The sequence below is a fragment of the Aspergillus affinis genome (assembly GCF_023601865.1).
Source record: "Aspergillus affinis strain CMG 70 chromosome Unknown NODE_73_length_178438_cov_86_647956, whole genome shotgun sequence".
In the NCBI taxonomy this organism is placed as follows: domain Eukaryota; kingdom Fungi; phylum Ascomycota; class Eurotiomycetes; order Eurotiales; family Aspergillaceae; genus Aspergillus; species Aspergillus affinis.
The window spans coordinates 111,086-130,474 of NW_026515854.1; the positions used below are offsets into that span (position 1 = coordinate 111,086).

The 19,389-nt window shown below is 50.4% G+C and overlaps 6 protein-coding genes across 6 annotated transcripts; 3 read left to right on the forward strand and 3 right to left on the reverse strand.

Annotated features, from left to right (window-relative positions):
- Window positions 1-398: 398 nt before the first annotated feature.
- Window positions 399-1,902, reverse strand: KD926_009910 (aminoalcoholphosphotransferase; the record flags this gene model as incomplete). The annotated part of the gene is made up of 6 exons (XM_053102404.1): window positions 399-515; window positions 578-1,242; window positions 1,297-1,392; window positions 1,460-1,506; window positions 1,572-1,729; window positions 1,795-1,902. 6 exons carry the CDS (start codon window positions 1,900-1,902, stop codon window positions 399-401), a joined length of 1,191 nt encoding a protein of 396 aa, XP_052954142.1.
- Window positions 1,903-3,195: 1,293 nt separating this feature from the next.
- KD926_009911 (NIPSNAP family protein) lies at window positions 3,196-4,464 on the reverse strand (the record flags this gene model as incomplete). The annotated part of the gene is made up of 2 exons (XM_053102405.1): window positions 3,196-3,680; window positions 3,786-4,464. 2 exons carry the CDS (start codon window positions 4,462-4,464, stop codon window positions 3,196-3,198), a joined length of 1,164 nt encoding a protein of 387 aa, XP_052954143.1.
- Window positions 4,465-5,715: 1,251 nt separating this feature from the next.
- On the forward strand, window positions 5,716-6,519 carry KD926_009912 (pyridoxamine 5'-phosphate oxidase family protein; the record flags this gene model as incomplete). Its single annotated transcript, XM_053102408.1, has 2 exons — window positions 5,716-5,832; window positions 5,902-6,519. The coding sequence occupies 2 exons, from the start codon at window positions 5,716-5,718 to the stop codon at window positions 6,517-6,519; spliced, it is 735 nt and encodes a 244-aa protein (XP_052954144.1).
- A 778-nt stretch (window positions 6,520-7,297) lies between these two features.
- KD926_009913 (lipoyl(octanoyl) transferase LIP2) lies at window positions 7,298-8,134 on the forward strand (the record flags this gene model as incomplete). The annotated part of the gene is made up of 1 exon (XM_053102409.1): window positions 7,298-8,134. One exon carries the CDS (start codon window positions 7,298-7,300, stop codon window positions 8,132-8,134), a length of 837 nt encoding a protein of 278 aa, XP_052954145.1.
- A 599-nt stretch (window positions 8,135-8,733) lies between these two features.
- rho3 (Rho family GTPase RHO3) lies at window positions 8,734-9,279 on the reverse strand (the record flags this gene model as incomplete). Its single annotated transcript, XM_053102410.1, has 3 exons — window positions 8,734-8,852; window positions 8,917-9,118; window positions 9,181-9,279. 3 exons carry the CDS (start codon window positions 9,277-9,279, stop codon window positions 8,734-8,736), a joined length of 420 nt encoding a protein of 139 aa, XP_052954146.1.
- A 1,582-nt stretch (window positions 9,280-10,861) lies between these two features.
- Window positions 10,862-12,570, forward strand: KD926_009915 (putative COP9 signalosome subunit 2 (CsnB); the record flags this gene model as incomplete). Its single annotated transcript, XM_053102411.1, has 4 exons — window positions 10,862-10,905; window positions 10,983-11,141; window positions 11,198-11,258; window positions 11,320-12,570. The coding sequence occupies 4 exons, from the start codon at window positions 10,862-10,864 to the stop codon at window positions 12,568-12,570; spliced, it is 1,515 nt and encodes a 504-aa protein (XP_052954147.1).
- Window positions 12,571-19,389: the final 6,819 nt, after the last annotated feature.

Sequence of the window (19,389 nt, forward strand, 5' to 3'; positions counted from 1 at the left end):
AATGAACAAGACCGAAAGAGATCGAAGGAAAGACAAAACAGGCAGCAAAGCGCAGCAAAACAAAACAAACATCGCAATCGCATATCTCACATATCTGACATGGTGTCTATATCGCTAATCCAACATATTATGGCATCAGACGCGACTAACATCGAGGGTGTTCCAGCCCACGTATGTCGCCGACCTGGTATGGTATGTCCCGGACATATAGTTCTCGACCCCTTTTGTTTTTTTCTGCTTTAAAACCAACTCGCTTCAACGCTTTGATGTACATTGCAAATTTGGCGAATGAATTTCGAAATATGCCGCTCCGGTATTAGGTAGGTTGTCCGCACCAGTTTCTGATAGGAAGGCGCGGCGGTTGTCGCATAGTAGTTTACATGCGCAAGATGCGCAAATCACTGGGATTTCTTGGACGCATCGCCGTTGGCGGTCTGCGTCTCTTCGACGTAGGGGTGCTTGATGCTGAGACACCAGATATCAGTATAATCACATATCGTCGTGATGATGTCATGCTATCGGATAGTCAGCCATAGAAGTCATAAGAGGGAACGAGAATAGGGCGATCGCCACTCACGATAAAGCTGCCATAGATACCAATCGACAGTCCCAGGCATACGAAGATGAAAGCAACCTGACCGGATCCGTCGCCCAGGATGCTAGGCCAGAGTTCAAAGACCGGTCCGGCGCTATCCAACACACCCAAGGCGAGCGGGCAAAGGAGAATGTTGAAATAGGGGAAGCTAGTCTTGACCAAGTGCGCGCAGATCATTCTTCCGACGGCGTACGCATTGATCAGGCCGACGAACAGAATCACGGGGATGGCATAGTTCTCCAGAATGTAGGGCTGGAGGTACAGGTAAGCCGGAACAAGAGTCCACATCACAACCAGAGGCAGGAGGCCAAGGAGCGGCTGGAAGGGGTCCTGACCGCGTTCCTTGCGAACCTTCATGACATGCACAATACTCGAGCTGGTGGCGAAGAAGAGAACGAAGGCGCCGTAGACAAGGTACCACTGCGTAAAGGGCATATCGTATACCTGCTCCGGCATGAAGTCCAACTTCGGAATACCCACGGTCTCGAGCATAGGGCGGTGCCAGAAGCTACCGCCGCCCATATAGGCCGTGAACCCGAAGACAATGCATAAGGTCAAAACACCTTCGACGGGACCCGAGATGATACCCAGGGTCAGAACCTGGGTGTAGTACTCGTCCCACGTCTGGACGTAGAAGGTCATGGTGGCTAGATTGGGTCAGTCATCTGGAAGTCGGTTGCGGTTGGGTTACAATGGCTTACAGCCAAAGAGAGTCAGGATCGAAGCCCATGACTGGCCAAGGTTCATCGATGCTACGAAGATCAACACACCAAGGGCGGTGTTGCATGCATCAACGCCTGCAGAGGGAAAGAAGTATTAACACCAGCAGACCTCCCAAACTCGAAGATGCTCGGTTATACTCACTGTGGTCGAACAGCTCACCCAACGGTCCGCTTTGCTTGGTTCTCCGGCTGCACAACAGAACATCTTAGCATGCATTTCATTTACCGGAAAGTGGTTGCACTGGGGGTCATACGCTTGCATTCCGTCTATTCCATCGAAGGTCTGGTATAGGAACAATCCCAAGGCGCAACTGGCATAGACCCAAGGTGGGCAGTCTTGATCTAGGTTTGGGTTATACCAAAGAATGGTCAAGAGGTTGACTACCACGAAGAAGAACCCCGTCAGGGTAATCTACCAGTCCTCGGTTATTCACATCGTCACGACCAGACCGATCCAGGCGCAGACACGGAACTTACAGCATTGGGACTAAAGAGCAGAGAAACGCCGTTAGCCGACCAGCACTGACGAGGAATAAGGACATGAAGACCGGCGTTACTACTCACGCCATGCTCATGGGGAAACATTTGATGACAAAATGATTATAGAAAGGCTTCAGGACATATCGGCTTATTAACGAGTGGTCGACTCCCGCATAGCGATACTCCTGTAGGTTGGGAAGTTGATGCTGGCGGAGGTACACCATCGTGCTTCTGGGTTGTTGGATCCTTTTTTTATCCCGGACACGCAGTCCTGCGAGATACGTAGGCGCTTGGGGAGAGGATAAAAGAAGAGTTTTCTGTCCTTTTCTTTTTTGTTTCTTTTCTGGTTTTTTACGGGGAACACCAAGCTGTCAATGGATTCAAAGTGAGGCGCGAAATCTCAGTGACACTTGAGGGAAAAGGGTGAGACAAAGCCAGGAGTTGCAGGGGGGACACAGTCCGGGATGTGATAGGGCTGTTGAGGATCCAGAGACTGGGTGGCGGAGAGACACAGAAAAAGGAAAAGAAGAGGACAAAAGGACAGGAAAACAACACGTCGGGGAAGAGGAGAGATGGGCGCTCTTGTTTGATGGACCGGAAAATTTGAGTAGAGTATTTATTATGAATCGCTATTATTATTATTTTTCTGCCCGGCAAAAAACGGGGCCCTAAAGAGTTCCCGCGCGGGGACGAGATGCAAAAGGACCCGACCGCGACGATGCAGTTCGACAAACTGGGATAAATTGGGATGGACGAGGATGATGACATGGGAGTTGTGCCTCGACTGCCCACGTGTGGTCTTTCATTTGCTCCTCTGCCGTCGGCTTGGAGGGGCGAAGGCATCCATTTTTCCCGGGCTTCGGTGCATTCCCAGCGACACGCCCATTTGGGATCGTCGTTCTGCGGGTGGGGTAAAGTGTAAAGGAGAGAGCGCTGAGAGACACAGAAGATACTCTACCTGGGGAGGGCACATCCGAGGCACCATATGACGAGGCTAAGAAAAACAGAGTTACAAGAGGCACCGTGCAAAAAGAGGGGTAATTGTGTCCGCAAGAGTGTCAATTTAATTTCTAGGTACAGGGGGATAGGCATATGAGACAAAAACAATGCTAAAAAATGCTAGATCTGATGCGCTAAGAGCCCTACATGGCTGAATAGGAACTAGAAAGATCCGAGTGGGCGTGGACCATCAGCGGAAGTCCGTTCATGCCGGCAAAATGTCCCCCCTGCTAGCCCGCAAGTCTCGTGCCCTTCTTCGATCCCTCGTTCCTTCATTCATTCTGGCCTGGCGCTAGGATACCCTAAGCTTGCTGGTGTTTGGTGTCTGGCTGGCTAGCACGGCTGGGAAATCTGGCTTGTGACCACAGATCGATACAGCATCGGACGGGCCTCGATCGCTTATCCCACGGGGCTCCAGGGCATGGGGACCAAGATGCGGCTTTGCATAGTCTGGATGAGAGGCACGGTCTTGTGCACGGTTTCCGCCCAGCCCTCGATGCCCCACGACTGTTCCCGGCGAACCTTGCGCTCCTCCAGGTTGGCGAATTGCCAGAGATGGTGCACCGTGTTCAAGTCTCCGATCTGGACAAACCACGCTCCGACGCCTTCCATAACTTCGCGGCGAGCTTTGAGGCCACGGCGCCAGTGCGTCTCCCACTCAAGCAGGTTTCCGGGGTGCAGGGTATAGGAGCGCAGTTCAAACAGCCCGCCCAGACGTCGGGGCGGAGTGGTGGGCCAGAAGGAGAACTCCTGCATCAGCGAGGTCTTCTTGCTCTTAATCAAGCTCTTCAGCTTCCGATCGAATTCGGGGAATTCGGGGTGGCAGGAAATGTTGTGAAGGGAGGCATGGTAACCCTCGTATCGCTGATATTCCCAAATGTGGACTATAAACACGGAACGGGTTAGCTCGAGAAATAACAGTCCGGACCCGTTGGTCAACAGGCATACGGGTTGGGGTAAGGGAGAAAGGGTGTCTTGAGTTCAAGTACCAAAAGTGTCGTTGTCGCCCACTTGTGTGCGCCAACTTCCGACCAGATTCACCCTGTTTTCCTCAGTGCCGGCCATCCGGGGATACCACTGGCCCACGAGGTCAACATATTCGTCTACTTTGTCGGGCTTCACCTCGTGGAAAACGATGGAGTGGACGTATTTGCCGCGAGCGAGGACCTGCGAGAACGACCGCTCGATGTCCTTATCCAGCTGTTGGCCTTCCTTGGTTCCGTATATCAGAGAGGATAGAGGCCCGCGCTTGGGAGACTGCGAGGAATCCAGCACTTGTTCGTCTCCTAGAGAACGGTGGGAAGAAAGTGAGCCCAATCCCTGATGGTCAAGAGTTTCGGCGGCATCAAATACAGCACGGCCGTGGTTACGGCTCGCATTGCTCGCATGCGGAGCAGTGGGAGCGGTGGCGAACTCACGAAAACGATCACGGGAGATAGGGGATGAGGTAGTATCAGAAGCAGAAGCATCGACAGACTGACTCTCTTGCTGTTCTCGCTGCTTGCGAGCCGCCTCCAAGTTCTCGCGAAACTCCTTCTGACGCGCACTAAATTCTTCCGCCGAATCGGGGGTTAGGTCACGAATAGAGGGTGAGCGGTAGGCAGTGGCAGAGGTGGTGAAGGGCCGGGCCAGCGAGGACGCCGGTCGGGCAATGCGTGCTAGAAACATCGTAGGTAATCGAACACAGGAGATCGTGATTCAATAAATTTAGACGCCGGAAGAGAGAAGCGACACAAGAGGACAGATTTGCAAAGGGATGGGGGTAAAAGGCGGCTATCGTAGCAAACCAGGCAATCTCAAGATCGTGGCTTCAAAAAGGACGAGTGACAAAGAATAAAATGCAATTGCGCGAGCAGTGTGCGAAGAACAGTTTAAAGGGGGGTAAAGAAGGGTTTTTGCACAGGGAGGGGAAAGGAGGAGCAGCAGCAACGAGGGCGACACAACCAGCAGGGGTGAAGTCGATGGTCTGACCAGACGGCTAGGATGGAAAGGCTGCTGCAGAAGAGAGGAGTAAGATTGTCGCAGTGACAGCAACTACCAGTGAACTTCGAGGGATTGGTCAAGCGGAGAAGAAAAAGTCCGTATTAACGGTCTGATAGCATTCACGGGTCGAGGAAGTGAGAGGATGAGGAATTGAAAGGCCAATGGAAGCGAGGAGAAAGCAAAGACGAGGAGAGACGGGGAAGAGGAATCGACGGGAAGCTGGGGAAAGCTGGGACTGGCAGTGCGGGGAAGCAGCCTGAAGGTGCGCCCGTCGCGGTCACGGGGTGGTATTTAAGCATACGCGGCAGGTAATTGCTCGATAGTATCATCAATACTAATTCATGATGACGCTACTTGGGACGCTCACATCCACTATCCCAGATGATAGCCCCGATGTTCATCCCTCTGTACGATAACTTGTGGATAACCCTTGTCCCTCGTCGATCATCATTGCGCGTTGCTCCACCATTCCTGAAGCTACGATGACGAAAGCAATGTTTCTGCGCGATCACAACATGAAACATACTCTCCTTACGGGGCCGTATTACTCACCTATAGAACTCTGGTACTAAGTAAAATTCACAGCTTATAAAGTACAACGAAGGCCTACCGACTCAGGAGTACACACCTGCGGTGGATGGCAGTCCAGCCATGACGTCGACTAGCGAAGGCGCCGACCAGCCTCGACCGCCCCGGCTGAATCGGGACTAGCACGGGGACTGACCCAAATCGGTCAAGGCTCTTTCGTCCTCTTCGGATCGGAACCGCCACGGCTTTGCCTTCTTCCCCTCCATCGCCAGGGAAACCTCGTCCTCGACCTTTGTCGGAGACTCGCTCGGATTTGTTTTTGCTCTTATTTCTATTTTTATTTTAATACTATACTCACTTTATTTCTATTTGTTGTTTCCCTTTTTTTTCTGATTCTTCCGCAACGCCATGACCGACTCTGTCAACCCGCCCCTCTCATATGAGGCATCGGCCACCACCACCCACCCCCATGTCGCAACCACCCTTCCTCCCGAGGTCATTGCGTGTTTGAAGAACTCGCGGTTTGTACGCTTAGCTCCCTTGCAGATCCGAGCTGTCTCGAGGTGCACACAAACTAACCTTTACATCTTTTAGCTTCATCTTGCAACATGTGATGACCTGACCCCCCACATCTCTCTCATGTCATATACCTACCTCCCATCGACGCCTTTCGACCCTTATCCCACCATTATCATGACCACCAACCCGTCCTCGCGCAAGACCAATCATCTGTTGACCAACCCCCGAGTTTCCCTATTGGTCCATGACTGGGTTTCCCATCGTCCGCCCACCCGAGCCTCCAACGCCGGCGAGCGCGAGGGATCCCCCCCACCGGCCGCGACGCGATCCTCCTTGGCCAGTTTGCTATTGAACCTCAACACGAGCGCTCTCTCGAGTATCTCCACCACCATCACCGGCGCCGCCCGCTTCCTGGAGCCCGGCTCCGCCGAAGAAGCCTGGTGCAAGGAGCGACACCTGGAGAACAACACCTTCGAGGAGGAAATGGGTCTGTTTGGTCAACAGCAGCAGCAACAGCAGCAAGAACTGGGCCAACGGCGCACCAGCGTGTCCATAGATAGCGACGTGCGTGTTGTGACGGTTCGCGTGCGCGAAGGCCGCATTGCGGACTGGAAGGGAGGTGTTCGGGATTGGGTGGTGGTCCGGGAAGGCGAGGAACAGACTCCTTTGGTCAATGGAACGCTGGAGGCTTAGGGACTTGTATTATATAGGGCCTTTGTGGTCTAGACTTGGATGCTTGACATCCTTCGCCGTTCCGGGTTCTTTTCTCTTTATTTATTCTTCTTTTTAAACCTTGTCGTTATAGGGACAAGCAGGGATGTCATGAATTTATGACTGTTGTGCAACTTACCTTCTTACCTGTATTCAAATTCAAATTCTTGTTCCGATACTTACTGTCTTATATACTCGATACAAAAAAAATTGAATCCTTCCAGACGATAGCGGGAAATGCGGAACTCTGGCTTCGGCGTGGCGATGACCTCATAGGACTACTGTTCGGAGTACTCCGTATGGTAGTTAAGTTATAACTCAAGAAAACTATCTACAAAAGATTCTTTGTATCTACCAAGTGAATAGGCATAGTCAATCCACAATGAAAACAAAAATCATACCGCTAGAAAGAAACAACGCCATAGTCTTTGCCATGAATCACATGACTTTTCCGAGCCGGTGACGTCTGTCGAAATCTTATCGGAACTAACAAGCACTACGAGATCTCCGTGCGACAACCTAATGTTCTCTTGATTGTACAGTGTACAGTCCACCAACCGGTCAATTCGCTATAAGTTACTCCAGCCCAATTGACGATACCAATTCCACAAAGACATGCACTAGCGACATAGTTACCTACCTACCTCTCGACACTGAACTACTCATTCACTCCTACCTACCTACCCACCTATATCACCCAGCTATTCATCTTAACTTCAACCGCCTCAACACCAGAAAGAAAAAAAGAAAGACCATCACAATGCGTCTTGCCCACCTCCACCTCCCAGGCATAACCTCCTTCACGCGCGTGTCGGCCCTCCAACAAACCCTCACGAGCCGACTCCTCGCCCACAAAAAGACCCTCCACCCGACCTCCCCGCCCCCGGATCCCACCATCATCACCTTCACGCCCAACCCAGTCTACACGACCGGTCGACGCGACTTACCTCCCTCAAACACCTGCCCGTCATCATCCTCGCTCTCCCTCCCCCCGTCTCTCGAACCAATTCGATCCCTCCTGACCGCGCCGGGAACGGCCTCCAACAGCCCGGAAAAGAAAGCAGAATACCACCCAACCCTCCGCGGCGGACAAACAACCTACCACGGACCCGGGCAAATGGTCGCATACACAGTGCTAGATCTCCGACGGCTAGGACTCACACCGCGCTGCCACATCCGACTCCTCGAGAACAGCGTGATCGACGTCCTGCGCGGCTACGGCATCACGGGCCAAGTGACGGAGGATCCGGGGGTGTGGGTATCTACTAGGGCAGGGACGGAGCCGGCGAAGAAGATCACGGCGGTGGGGGTGCATCTGCGTCGGAATATCAGCTCGTTTGGGATCGGGTTCAACGTGACGGAGGAGCCGATGTGGTATTTTCAGCAGATCGTGCCGTGCGGGTTGGAAGGGAGGGAGGCGACCAGTTTGCAGGGTTTGGGGGTGAAGGGCGTCGGGGTGGGGGAGGTGGCGGGGGGGTTTGTGGAGGCGTTTGTGAGGAGGTTGAATGCGGATTTTGCCTGCGGGGGAAGTGCGACGGGGGAGAAGGTGGATGAGGTGTATACGGTTGGGGAGGAGGTGCTGAGGGAGAGTGAGTGAGGGAGTGGGTTGAGGTCGGGTTAAGGGCGGTTGTGGGCGGTTGTTGATGTATGTATATAGCTAGGGTTTGGAGTTACCGGTTCAGAGCAAGCAATGATTGTCATCGGACATATCGGGAAATACGCAGATAAACAAAAAGACGTTTCATTGATTAGATGCCATCATATAGATGGTACATATGATTCTCTATAGGAAATAAAGTAAGCAAAATTCGATCCTCGTCTTGATCGAGGAGCTAATCCAATCGAGTTCCAATTGCGCAAAGGTGTCAGATACTTCCAACCGGAAACCGGTGACTTCTGCGGAGGCCACCGAATGACAGCACCGATGACGAACGGATTATCAAGCGAAGCAAACAAAAGTATGTATAAAGAAGAAAACAGGCCAAGAATGAAGCAAAACCATCAGGCTAAAGTGTCACAGGAACATAAGAAAGCGCTCTGCCCGGCAAACTCATAGGTCGCAGCAGGTGCAGAGGTGTCCGCTGTGGAATGCAAAAAACCAATATGGGTATAGGAAATAATAAGAAAGATAAAAAAAAGGAAATAAGGCGGTCGACAGATCACCTCCAAAACCTGAAAAGATAACAAAAAAAAAGTTTAAAGAATGACACATCCTCCCTTAGATCCGGTCGACCCTGGGGCTTTCACGTCTAGAGCAACCTTGGCTGCTTCATAAAAGGTCTCCATGATGCCGCGGTTCTGGACAGCGGAGCATTCTATCGTCACGTTAGCATTGCGCATCAAAACATCGGAGGCGATGGGGGGGGGGAATCTAAATACCCAGATACTTCACGGCTCCAATCTCCTTGGCCTTGGCTAGGCCCTGCTCGTATGCGATGGCGTTCGCATTGTTGTTCTCGAATTCATCCTTTCTCAAGTCGCACTTGAGCGCCGTCAGGACCAGTTTGACGCCCGGGCAGTTCTCCGATATTTCGTCCACCCATTTACTCGCCACATTTTCGAACGAATCGGGGCTGTCGACCTATATTTAGATGTGCAGTTAGATGATGTACTCTGACTAGATGAGGTGTAAGAATCGCTTACGCTAAAGCACAGCATGATGACGTGTGTGTCTTCGTAAGACAGCGCGCGCAGTCGGTCGAATTCCTCCTGGCCAGCCGTGTCCCAGAGCGATAATTCCATGTGTACATTGTCGACAAAGATATCTGAGAAGCATAAGCATGCGTTGCAAAGGCCGTAGGTAGCGAATCAATTACCGTGGACGTAGTTTTCTAGAAGCCGGGATCGTCAGCAAGGATCATCAACGAAGACTAGGGAACGCGCGTACCGAAAACAGTAGGTTCACTATGCGATGAATGCACATGTTAATATCGCATGACCATGCAAACCTACACTGCCTAGAAGGGTAATTCTTACTAAACCGTGGGGAAGTATCTGGACGTGGAAAGTTAGCGAGTGGCTCGTCGAGCGAAGGGAGGGGAAACGGGGACCGACCCTCTCGTAAAGACATTCAGGGCCGACGTCTTGCCGCAAGCTCCATCACCTCTGTTTGGAATAGCTGTCAGACCCTGATCCTTTCAAGTATTATTATCGCGTGGTAGAGGTCACTAACAGCAGCACCATCTTGCGCCGAACCACTTTTTGACGCCCACACAAGTCCATTGTGAAGAGAGAATCCGTTCAAGACTGCTCGGTCGAGTATGCGATAAGAGAAGGGGGTCGGCGCGAACCAGGGTCGAGGGGATCGGGATGCAGGCGATTATATAGGGCGAAAATCGATTATATCGGGATAGGCGGTGGTTAAGGATAGAGAGCGGCCGGGAGGGAGAGGGAAATAAGGAGGAGATGAAGGTTGAGAAAGACGAGTCGTGGGCCGTGCAGAGTCGATGTCATCGTCCTGAAAAGGATCAGCGAATAAGGTGATCGTCATCCGCCAAGGGCCTTCGCCTCCCGCGCGGTGCCTGACTTCTGAGGCTCTCGCTTTAGTCGGCGCATTATGCAGCCCGTTGCTCTCGGTTTCCTGGAATGTTCAGGGCTCAGTGCTCAGCTTTCAGTTCTGGAAACTCGCGGGCGGGAGGTCTTTATCGATTTACTCCGGAGTACACTGCGTATGAGTAGCGCAACATATAAAACAAAGAGCGCCCGACCATTACGCCAATCGGCAGTTCCACGGGACAGATGGACGTTTCAACAGTGGGACTCACGGCAGAGAGGAACAAATACAAACAAAGGAAGCTAAAAGTAACATCCAGGGAGTCGAGGTTCTCGAGGTTCTCGGGGGGTTACTCTAAATGTCCCTCCCTGATTGTATATCCGTAGCTACCGATACTGTAACCTGAACCAAGGGTTGTCCTGCGCCTTGTCCTCTGCGTAGGGTACTATTAGACCTATCGATTCTGGCTAAATATCCAGCAAAACACTTGATCATCTACTCCCTTAGTACATTAAAACTAGAAAGGGATCAAGCTAGACACATCGAAATCATAGGAGACTACGGCTGCCAGGTCCTGGACGACGGTCGGACCCATCAGTCGTGGTCAAGCGGGGAAGGTAGTCGGAAGGCCCCAAGGCTCCGATAGGTGCGGGAGCTTCCTTTGGTTGTTACTTGCTACTTATCACTTGCACACTGCGACTCCCATCCATCTACCACACTCTCCCGACCCTCGATTATTCTTACCTACACGGAGGATCCGGAATCCCTCGTTGTTGGCAGATAGTTGAGACGATCCGAAACCTGCGCGAAAAGTCTTTCGCAACTCTCACGATGTCGGACGATGACGATTTCATGCAAGATTCCGGTGACGAGGAGTGCGTTCCCCCTCGCTCTCCCATTCTGCACGCAGTGAAGAGACTGGAACAGCCTCTCTAACCGATCTCGATGATAGATACGACTTTGAATACGAAGATGCGGATGACGACGAGTCCGGCGACGTCGGGATCGAAAACAAATACTACAATGCCAAACAAATAAAGATAGACTCCCCGGAGGAGGCGATCGTGGAATTTCTAGGGGTACCGCCGCTAGAGGAGGAGAAAGGCGACTGGTAAATGACCATCATTCCGCCCGTGAATTATAAGTCCAATACTGATGGTCCGGAAGGGGATTCAAAGGTCTCAAACAAGCCATCAAATTGGAGTTCAAACTCGGGCGGTATAGCGATGTACGCTGCTCCTCCCCTCGGCCTCTCTGTCGCTCGTTGTGCGATACTGATCCTTCTCCAGGCTGTCGGACACTATAGGGAACTGCTTACCTACGTCAAATCGGCCGTCACGCGAAATTACTCCGAAAAGTCCATCAACAACATGCTCGACTATATTGAGAAGGGATCGGACGACGACAAGGCCTACCAGTGCATGGAGGAATTCTATTCGCTGACCCTCCACTCGTTCCAGAACACGAATAACGAACGCCTATGGTTGAAAACCAACATCAAACTCGCCCGCCTCTGGCTAGAGCGCAAGGAATACGGCCAACTGAGTAAAAAGGTGCGGGAACTACATCGAGCATGCCAACGCGAAGACGGATCGGACGACCCAAGTAAGGGCACGTACCTGCTTGAACTGTATGCGCTCGAGATTCAGATGTACGCGGAGACGAAGAACAACAAACGACTGAAGGCTCTATACCAACGTGCTCTTCGCGTGCGGTCCGCCGTGCCGCACCCCAAGATCATGGGTATCATCCGAGAGTGTGGAGGCAAAATGCACATGAGCGAAGAGAACTGGGAGGAGGCGCAAAGTGACTTTTTCGAATCATTCCGCAATTACGACGAGGCGGGATCGATGCAACGGATCCAGGTCCTCAAGTACCTCGTGCTGACCACCATGTTGATGAAATCGGACATTAATCCGTTCTACTCGCAAGAGACCAAGCCCTATAAGAGCGACCCGCGCATCTCTGCCATGACCGACCTAGTCGACGCCTTCCAACGAGACGACATCCACGCCTACGAGGCCGTCCTCAGTAAAAACCCCGACGTGCTAGCGGACCCATTCATCGCGGAGAACATCGACGAAGTGAGCCGGAACATGCGCACCAAAGCGGTCCTCAAACTCATCGCGCCTTACACCCGATTCTCGCTCAGCTTCATTTCCAAGCACATCAAGATCTCGGTGCCCGAAGTCCAGGATATCCTTAGCTTCCTAATCCTTGACAAGAAGCTCAACGCCAAAATCGACCAAGAGAGTGGAACCGTGTTAGTGGAGAGTACTAGCGACGTGGATCGACTACGATCTCTGGAGGAGTGGAACGCATCGCTTCGGACCCTCTGGCGCACCACCCTAGACGACGCGGAAGGATTCAAGAGCGACGAGACCTCGCAGCTCCATGGGCTGAGAGGCGGACCGGCCTTCCCGTCGGGCTTCGGTGACGAGATGCCCGCAGGGGGCGGACGTGGTAGCAGTCACCGATTACGGAGTGGAGGATGGAAGGGCAAAGGGGCGGCGAAAGCAGTAGGACCCCGGGGTTTTTAATTTTAGAAGAAAGGGAAAGGGGACGGGGAAAGGCGGATCAGGGAAAGATGAGAGAGAAAAGGAGAGGGAGGGGTGTGCGCAGACGGGCGATGAGAGCCAAAATCGACCGGATATAATCCTTGTTAAGCTGCAGAGCGGGACCAAGAGGAAGATTTTTAACTAAAGAATTACAAGAAATAAAAATAAAAAGCAAACAAGCAAAGGCCCCAGCCTAGCCCTAGGATAGAACATTCTTGCCTGCTACAATGGCCAATAATACCGATTTACTTTGGAAACATCAACGGTTAAACTGCCTTCCTACAAAGGTACTTCTACGACGTACCCATGACATTATTAGCTTGTCCATGGAGGCAAGTATGTACATACGGACATACCGTCATACATACATAAACCCATCGTACACTTATACCGGAAACCCCGAAGATCAAGGGCAAAAGATAAAGACAAGACCCGGAGGCGCTGACCTAACAGGGGTATCTGAACAGGGGTAGTCGTCGGGGGTGTGTCGGAGGGGTGGTGGTCAATGGTCATGCAGCCAGCACCGCATACACGACTAGGTAGGCAATCCCGTAGAACATGCACTTTACAGTGTGACCCGGGTACCTAAGATAGGTAGGTAGGTTACTACGATAGGTAGTAACTAAGTACTGTAAGTACCTAACTTAGCGGAATAACTACCTAGCTCTCCTTGTCTTGCTTCCCATCCTATCCTATCCTATCCCATCCTACACTAGAATGTACTATACTATAGTACACTCTAGTATATGACATACGGAGTTTAGTTCGCTACCAACTTATTTACCAACTTATGTAGGCCTGTATGTATCTACGGCCTACGAGCCTCGCGTAGGTAGGGTAGGTAGATAGTGTGTAGAGTAAGACCAATAATAACATAGGATGAATAGACAATGGACATAGGTAGTCCCGTCATAACTACCTTACTCCGTACTATGTCGTATTATAAGGTAGTAACTAACCCCCCTAGAGCCTAAGACTTAATATAATATAATACGTTATATTAGTAGATTAGGTACCTAGTTGGTAGTAAGTTAAGTTAGGTAGGTAGGTAGGATTCCAGAAACCAACGCGAAGGCCTGCCTACGTTGTAAACGGGTTTCAATTGTGGAGGTGAGGTGTATGTATGTATGTACGTACGAAGAAAATTTCCTCCCTATTTTTTTTCCGACGAAAAAAGTCATTTCAAGAAAAATTTAGAAATGGCAAAAACATGGGAAAAAATTAGATCATCCCATGTCAACCGTCCGCAAGGGCCAGAGGTAGGTCGATACGAGAGTATGAGAATTGTACTCCGTATTATTATGTCTGTTTATGTTGAACCAGACAGTAAACAGAAGAACTCTATCAGATGATTGACAGAGCAAGGTCCCTAATTGCACTATAGTAGAGTTTCACATACGTCAAGGAGCAGGTTGTCAGTGGATCATGGCTGTCTGACAGGCAAGGACAGAAAATCCCTACGATGCAGTTAGTACAGGAAGTACACCGAGTTCCGTACAATTCTGCAAGGGAGGAAAGGTAGAGACTGTCAAGTGTCAAGTGTCAATCCACTCCGTAGGTAACGACACCGTAGTGAGTTACAACATAACAGAGGACGAGGATTCGCTTCCTTCCCGATGGATCCTAACCCCTACTTCCACAGAGGACAGCGTAGACTAATAACGCTTCCTCCCCTCCTCGAAGGCACTAAGTTCGCCAGGATCACCGGGTGTCCACCGGAGAACCCATGCTTAGTGACTTTCTGTCGGTATGATCGATAGGCCGGATCCAACAGCCCACAATCCCCGGTTCCCTTCCTTTTCCCCTCTCTGCTTGAAATTATGATAAAGTGGGTATCTTTTTTTATTAGAAAGAAAAAAAAAGAGAGAAATTTGGGCTAACTGCCTCACTCGCCAATGACCAGACAGTCGCAGCCCATGCAGCGGATAATGCAGAAGAAACACGGGAGTCACCGCATTTATCCAGCCAGTGAGTAACGCGATAAGTCGGTGACGGTCGGTGGGAAGAAGTGGGAAGGCAGTTTCAGGGCCTGCACAAGACTGTCCGCCAAGAGACGGTCAGAATGGAGTACTTTTGCCAATTGGCGGCCTGTCATCGAATGGACTTGGTCCGCCCCGCTGGAGGGGATTCTTTGCTTTGATCCCACTCCCCGTCTTTCTTTCGACGCTGCCTTTTAATTTGGAAGATTTTCGAACTCCCCTGAGTATTAGGTACGAGCAGGGTACTTAAAACTTCACTTACCTACATCCAGCAATCTACTCGAAGGGAACGGGGGACTAAGGATGCGGTAGAACGGGTCTATCATCCAGTCCACTCTCCAGACAATGAGGTCCACCCCACTGAATGATAATCGATCATGACGGTCGTCTTCGTGGCATGGAATGCAATAGGGACGATTACGTCGTTCAGATGTTGTACGGGGTACTAGTGTAGTCCACTCGATAGTTAACGGATAAGGTGCGGTACGGTTCGGCGGACGGTTCAGGTGGAGCCTCGCGTCTGTAGGTGATAATTGCCATTTACGTCCTAGACAGAGACACCGGCTCGGAGAAAGCCAGGAGAATCGCGCAATCGGCGTTGAAGTCGATTTGACCCCATCGGCACTATCATTACGTGTTCCGTTAGGTACCTACCGTGCCTCCCTATCTGCCGCGGGGACCTAGGTACCTAAGCCCGTCCTTGGGCAGTCGCACGCATTATCTGCGAAAGTAGGCAGGTCTTCTGTGGGTAATCGGGAATTGGGGGGGGGGGGATTTGGAAAGAGAGGGCCGAGGATTTTCCGACATGAATGCCCGATATGCTCGGTGAAATGATGGCGTTCCTGATGCTAAATGGTGGTTTTGATAATCACCAACAAGGGTCATGCTGGAATGACCAAATGGTACAGAGCAGATATCAATAGGCTGCAAGTTAGGGGTGCACAGCAGCACAAGGCCCCAAGAAAAAAAAATAAGAGGGGAAAAAATGAAAAAAGAGACAGAAAGAAGAAAATGAAAATGAAATAAATCAAAAATCAAAAAGCGAAAGAAAAGGTCAAGTGGGGGGGAATACCGTGCGTGCGTTTTTATCTGTAAAGCGATCACACGCAGCAAAATCCTTCTCTATCGTGGATTAATCTGCCACCATGTACTCCGTAACTTGGCTAGGAGTCAAATAGACTCATCGAACCCGAGATGAGGACTCAGAACCCAATTCCACCGGGATGCGCGATGCTATTAAGACCCTGAAGGCGAATCGGAAGAGGTCTCCTTGCATGACGGACGGGAAGGACATAAAAAGTCCGCGGCGCCCCAAGTGCTGAGAAGGAAGAAGTACAAGAAGAAAGAACAAGAGCGAGAAAAGAAAAACCACTGATTCCCAGGATCCAGGTACGGAAACGGTACAAAGTACGGCACTAAGGGACAACCGAAGAGAGGCCACTACCACAGGAGGGGAGGATACGGCCTCGGAGTGGCTTCCGAGGTAGCATATGCAAGCCCTCTCCTAGCCGGATCGAGAATTTTCCTGGACTTCCATTTGGTCGAACCTCGCTCTTACGCGCAAACGACAGATTGGTAGACGGAGTGGATTAGAAATCCACCTAAGCCGGTCGAGGGCTTAGGCCATCTAGAGCGCGGAGGGATGCACCGGCCGAATAGTCTAGCTGGCTTCCAGGATGAGCGCCAGAGCGAGCTGGTGGTCTGATCCTCGCGGTCAGTGTTCACGGTGAGGAAGAGTGAGGTGAGTGAGTGTTATTACGGCACGTTATAGTCCGTAGACTGTACACAGTAGAGGTGGGCGATACGGTAGGATCAACGAGTTGACTGACCGTCCTGGACAACCACCGATCCTCGCACTTCCATACGGAGTCGACCAATCTGATTGTTCATCATTGGAAGCCTTACAGAATCGTTAGCTCAACGTTAAAATTGCTGACGGGGTTGGACCTGTCGATGATTCGTCAGTCAGATCAGCATGAGCTCGAGTATGCACCCATTTGGTAGTACATACCCATCTGGTTACTCTGAGATAACAATAGACAATGATTAGTTAGTTAGCAGCCCTCCCTTTCCAGGATAGAAGAGTCAAGAGGCCCTGTGACTTTGGGTGCCTGGTACTGTACGTAGAACCGATCAAATGCCGTCGCCGCCGTCTGATCTCGATCGGTAGAAATAGGCCCGAGCTAAGATTGATTAATTCAGTAAGTCCGTCCCTCCTTCCCAAGCGATCAAACGCAGCATTCAGACTGACTCGAGAGTCGAAAGGAGGGTTTCATCCTTGATATTTTCCTCGTATGCTGCATGCAAGACGGCTGAGAGCAGGGACCCTTTAGATTAGACCTCTCCCAGGCTCCCACCCTCTTTTGCGACCATCGGCGGAGCGTGGGGACAAGAAAGAAGCTCGTTGTCTGTAAGACCTGGGATCATCATCTCTCCCGGCTCCTTCTCTTCTTAGTCTAGCTAGCTCGTAGTCAATCTGTACTCCGTCCTGTAGTCACCAAGTCAATCTCAGGTTCTCAAGTCTCAACAGCTTTTAGTCGCCCCTCTCCTTCATGCTAGCGTCGCTCCACCGGCCAAGCGTTTGTCATGCCGGGACATGTGGCCGCTTTCAAGTGCATGGGGATCGAGAGGCGCAGGGTCATAGGTTGCATCGAGATCGGGCGTTCTGTTTTTCATGTTTGCTTTTTTTTATTTTTTATTTTTTATTTTTTTCATCTTTTCTATTTTTTCTTTTGTGTGTTTTGTGTGTTTTGTGTGTTTTGTGCTTGTTCCTTTCATAGTATTTTTTTTATTGTCATTTTCGGTTTCTGTTGTCTCCCATTCGAAAGGTAGAGAAGTCAATCTGGATGACATGAAAGGTCTCGGTCCCGGTCCGCGGGGAGAGGGGAATGACTCTCCAGTGTCTGTGACAGTTAAGAAGGAAAGACATGCCTGCGATCTGAGCACCTGCCGTTCGATTACTCGCAAAGATAGAAAAAATAAAAAAATAAATGGAGTGAAGGACATCTCAACCAATAAATCCAATAAATTAATTAAATAAGAATAAGAGATGGACAATCGCCGAATGAAGGTGTCGACCAACCAGCAGCGGACTCGGTATTTGGTGTGACAGCATGATTTCATACCGATGATTTTCAATCTTTGGGATCGATCAGGTCGTAGAGCAGTGCAACGCGGCCAAATGCGATGGTCAGATGAACCCGATCATACTAGCCGTGTTTCCGTATCGACCGGATGGAAATTTTCACATCTTTTCAACGTTTTCAATGTTGTTTGAAAACAATAGGAGCAAAGGGGAAGAGGGAATTAAAATAAATTCAAGGCTGTCAGAGGATCGTCATTTCCTGATCAGCTAGGTATAATTTATTTATTATTACTATTATTCAATTTCTCGGGTACCATCAGTCCATGACTCCATCGCTCCATCAAGCTGAACCGGCTGTTCCGCTGCATCTTCAACATGCCCACTTGGAGTGGTAACTTGCTTGCTTGACCCCCCCGTCCTGCTCCATTATTAGGTAGGCACGGTAGGTACGGTAGGTAAGTCATTATTATTCCTCTCATTATTACATTATTACACAGTATCCTCACCGTGGTATTTTTATTTGGGATTTTGATTTTTACTCCGCTCTTCATTTCTCTCTGTTCTTTCTTTTCCATTGTGTTCTCCTTTTTTTCGATCCTGTATTTTCATCCCCTTCGTCTGCTTGATTTATTTTATTTTATTTATTTTTCATTCGATTATATCGCATTTAATTTAATTGGAATTTTTTTCCATTGATTAATGGTGTTCTGATTCATGTGGTTTTCCCACTGTGACTTCTTATCATCGTCACCGTTTCTCGACTCCTTCCCTCCTGTTCCATCGTGCCCGGACTGAGGTTGGACCATTTATTATTAGCACCTTCCCATGGGGCAGAGCTTGATTCCCACCCTCAATTTCAATTCCGTCCGTCGTTCCCCTCGCTCGACGTGGAATCTCTCCCGAGCGGAAACCTCACGACGTGTCGCACCCTCTATCAATCTGTTCCATTATCTTGAAGAGAGAAAAAAAAAGAAACTAAAAGAAAAAAGAAAAAAAGGAACCCCTGATTTTGACTTCAGCTCCAAGTCCCCCTTCCTTGTTCTTCATCCTGCTGACTACTAGCTACCTTAGCTAGTAGGAACTGATTGAACTAGTCAGTTCGTGGACCGACTAAACCGCCCACTGACTGGTAAAACCAGTTGTAAACGAACAAAACCCCGCGCTGTCCTCCGGCTGTTGGATAATAACCTTAAGGAGCTTCTCCCCGCGAATCTGTTCGGGATATTAATTTCCCTTAAAACCCAGTTCAGCGCCGGTCCTATCCCACCTCTTTTCTTCTTAGGTTGTCTTCGAATCCCTGTTCGGGGGGGTTTGGCTCCGTTCTTATCGATCTTTCCTTGATCTCTATCCGTCAATCCGTCACTCTTGGTGATCCGCCCGCCATTTTGTATCCTTAGGGGGCCTCCGCTTCCACTAACCCTCCGACAACCCCCCCGGCGACAGTACCTCCGACTCTCCATTCCCTCTCTCTGGCTTAATTACTCATTGCATACGCCACGGCACGTGTGAGCTTGTATGTATGCATTCTGAACTGTAAAAGAACCGTGCAAGAGAAAAAAAAAAAAGGTCTGTGTTCTGGCTTCTTTTCTTTTTTTTAATCTGTTTCGCCCCGACCATACTGGCTATATACCCATTAATTCTTCACCTCCCTCTGCCCTCATCCCTTGCCTACCTCGGATTTTAACGTCTCCCCTCCTTCTTTTGGAATCCACCATCCCCTGGTTTTCTATTTGCTCG